The sequence below is a fragment of the Lepisosteus platostomus genome, chromosome 3 (assembly GCF_059453375.1).
Source record: "Lepisosteus platostomus isolate fLepPlt1 chromosome 3, fLepPlt1.hap1, whole genome shotgun sequence".
In the NCBI taxonomy this organism is placed as follows: Eukaryota; Metazoa; Chordata; class Actinopteri; order Semionotiformes; family Lepisosteidae; genus Lepisosteus; species Lepisosteus platostomus.
This window is the reverse complement of record NC_142613.1, coordinates 76,117,028-76,120,650: the sequence shown is the minus strand read 5'-3', so window position 1 is coordinate 76,120,650 and position 3,623 is coordinate 76,117,028. Positions and strand designations below refer to the sequence as shown.

Below are 3,623 nucleotides of genomic sequence, written 5' to 3'. Positions count from 1 at the left end.
GCATTTTAAATCATTTTCGTAGCTAGAAATTATGAAACGCCCTGTTAAAAGCAAGGAAGTTTTTATGCCCCGTTGAAGTAAAACAAAATGCCTGACAAAGTATGGCTTGGACAGATTCCAAGTGCTTGTACAAATGTGCTAAAGAAATTATACTTTGAGTATACAGCTTGTCCAAAGTCATCCATTATTAATACTATTAGTAATATCTTCAGTAAAGGCTTTGATGCATAAATATTTCTGATAAAGGTAGGTTGTGTACTTCTGTCCAACTGAGCAATCTTGCTTTCATAATATATACCAACATTTTAATGACTGATGATTAACATGCTGTAATACACAGTTCAAAATTAAAGGCTCAAATGCTGTACATGAGAGGTTAAGCTCCCCCTGGCGGTTTTACAAGGCGACGCCGGATAGTTAGTCACGTGACACACGTGAAATGCGTGATACCGCGTGATACTGTGACACGCCCACCGGGGTATGCCGCGAAATACCTCACCCATTTTGAATGGCTGCATCTGTACATGAACAGTATGTTTACAACTCTAAACATTTAAACCATTATGTATTATATTTGATTAAGCTTTAATGTTTAATCGACTTTTTTATAGATATTTATTATCTTAATTGGTACTGTGCCCTAGTGTATCAGCATAAACTTTTACTGAAATGTGCATTTGTGTGTGTTTGTATCGATTATACTGCCTCCAAAGTGTGAAAAAAAAAGTTCAATAACACAGAAAAAAATAAAAGCTCATAATTAAACCTTCAAAACCATATATATATATTTAAAAAATAATAATAAGTTTTTCATATATAACCGTTAAGATTGAATTTTTAATAAGGTTTCTCCTACAATAATAGAAGAAATGTGATAAAGAAATTGAAGAAAGAAAAGCAATGTAGTACCTGCAAATTAATGTGCTTTTCTCTGCAGCTGACAATTCTCTGCAGTACACAGATTTTGCAAAGAATACCAGGAAAAGTTTTTAAAAAAGGGGGTAACATTTTTTAATGTATTTTTTACAAACCAGATTGAGTAACATTGCAGTTAGGTTGTTTTCATGCTGTTAAGTGTGTAAAAGTGAAATAAAGTTGTAACCAGTATTTATGAGCAAAAATAGAATAATAGCTACAACAGATAAAAGCCATGGGCTCCCCAAGTCTGTGAATACTCTGAAATCATCAAGTAATTATGTGATAGAACTGTAACACGCCATTTAAAATTCAGATTTAGGCTGTTTTTATGGTGTTGTATAAGATTGAAATCAAGGTTTATCCAGTATTTATGAGAAAAATTAATATAAAATATGAACTGTAGCTACAGGATTATCATGCCCCACTGTCACTATCGTAGGTCACCTCTATATGTGCTGTTCATAAACATTTCTGTAAAAACATTAAAATAACAGGAAAAAGTCATCATGTAAAACAACAGTAACAGTCCTGTTAAAGCATGCCCATCAGTTTTTATTATACTATACTTCTAAAAAAAACCAGAAATCCACACTGATGTGAGTAACAAGAATGAAAGCAATCCTCCACATTGTTTTTCCAAAAAGGTATTTTTTGTGGCTTTGATCATGATTTAATAGTATAATATAAGATTATCATTAAAGAAATATCACATCTGAATTACAATTACAATTTGTAAATACCAAGCACAAAAGCAATCCTGCAGTTTTTTATCCATAAAAGGTGTTTATAGGTGCTTTGATAAGTATGTTATAGAAATATTTAAAGAAATATTAAATACAAATTTAATATAGTATAAAATAAAAAAACTTTATCTATAAACAATTATAGCATTGAATTAATTCTTATATTTAGTATGTAAAGAGACGGCTGTAAATTTAAATCTCTTTAGAAAATACATTTATGAGGGAGGATTCTATTTTAAATATTTTAAGTTTAACAATTAGCTTAACGGACTTCTGGAACCAGGGATAAAACAAAGCGTAAATGATAGGATTGATGGCAGAATTAAAATATAACAACCAAGCTAGAAAACAAAGTACTAAAGAGGACCGGTCCACATTTTCAAGAACTAGACAGGATATGTAATACGGTACCAAACAGAGAAGAAATGCAATCACTAATATTCCTAATGTTTTTGCAGCTTTCCTTTCAGATTTCGTGGAAATGTTATTATTCGCCCCATCTGCTGAACGCATTTGCTCTGTAACAGAGCTGATTGCTCGTGCATGCTTTTGAGCAACTATGAAAATCTTGAAATATAATGTTATCATTATAGAACAAGGCAATATCAATGTACATAATAAATCAATTATTACCCAGCTTTTAGATATAAAAAGCATACAGTCTCCAAGGCAAATGTTCAGTTTTTCAGCACCACCCATATTTCCATTAAAATACATGAAGGCCACGTTATACAGTAGTGATAGCAGCCAATTAAGTAATATGACAGAAGCTGTAATATTATCTGTGACTTTAGCAGAATAAAGCAAAGGGTAACACACAGCAAAATACCGGTCAATAGCTATGCATGCAACATTATTAATTGAAACAGATGTGAGAAAAAAAACAGATACATTATAAAGTATGCAAAAGGTTTCTCCAAAATACCAACAGGTTTCTATTAATAAAATTAAATAAAAAGGCATCACAACTGCTCCTACTAGAAAATCTGCCACAGCCAGGGAGAGCATTAGGAAGTTAGTTGGTGTGTGGAGCTGCTTGAAGTGAGAGATAGAGATGATCACCACCAAGTTTCCACACACTGTCAGCATCACCACTGCCACTGCAGAAATATACATCACCACATAAACAGCTGGAGATCGCACTTCCTTCAGGCAGGAAGAATTAGATTCAAAACAGTATCCAACTACTTGAAATTCTAACAGTTCCATTGATGTGTTACTATTCAAATTTTAAACTGGTACTGTATTGCTATAAGCATAAATTTGTAATAAAGTGTAATCAATTGCACTTGTTTTCCTTACAGTGTCTGGGAAATTCTTGTTGGTGATATGGCATTTATAGTGCAAGAAGGGTTGTTGACTCCTCCTGCTGTTAGTTTGTCCTAATAATCTCTATTCTCCCGAGGTTACATAACAAAGCTAACCCCACCCTCTTTCTGAACTGTATTAAAAAAAAGAATTATTTATGATGAAGTTCTAACTTAATACATACAATACAATATTTTAGAAATGAATTAATTTCTTAGTAAACCTAATATACAAAATGTACTGTATGCCATATGCTATATGAAGGTGGAAAGCTAAATTATATTTACTTAGTGTTATTAAATAACAAGAAAAAGGAAAGTACACCAAATAATTATAGCACACTGAAATACTAGGAAGTAGAGTATGTGTTAGAATCAGAGGTATAACTGCAGCCTGCTGTCATGGATGTTAAAAGGGAAAGTAGGCTGAAAACAATGCATTTAAAAGTAAATCTTAGAGACACTTTTATTTTTTTTTATTTGTCTATAATGCACTAAATCTTTAGTGCTCAGTGTTATTGTCACAATATCAAACATTTGTCAGGCCTCCCTGGTTGCTGGGCTGTGGAACAAGCTAGAAAACACATAAAACTGTTTTTGACTTCGACCCTGGCTTTGAACTCTGAGTGAACCTGGTTACAGCCCCTTGCTTCGC

The 3,623-nt window shown here is 32.7% G+C and overlaps 1 protein-coding gene across 1 annotated transcript; it reads right to left on the bottom strand.

The window, feature by feature from the left end:
• Positions 1–986: 986 nt before the first annotated feature.
• On the bottom strand, positions 987–2,929 carry LOC148675517 (trace amine-associated receptor 13c-like). The gene has a single exon (XM_088627202.1). It carries the CDS (start codon positions 2,868–2,870, stop codon positions 1,854–1,856), a length of 1,017 nt encoding a protein of 338 aa, XP_088483328.1. The 5' UTR covers positions 2,871–2,929; the 3' UTR covers positions 987–1,853.
• Positions 2,930–3,623: the final 694 nt, after the last annotated feature.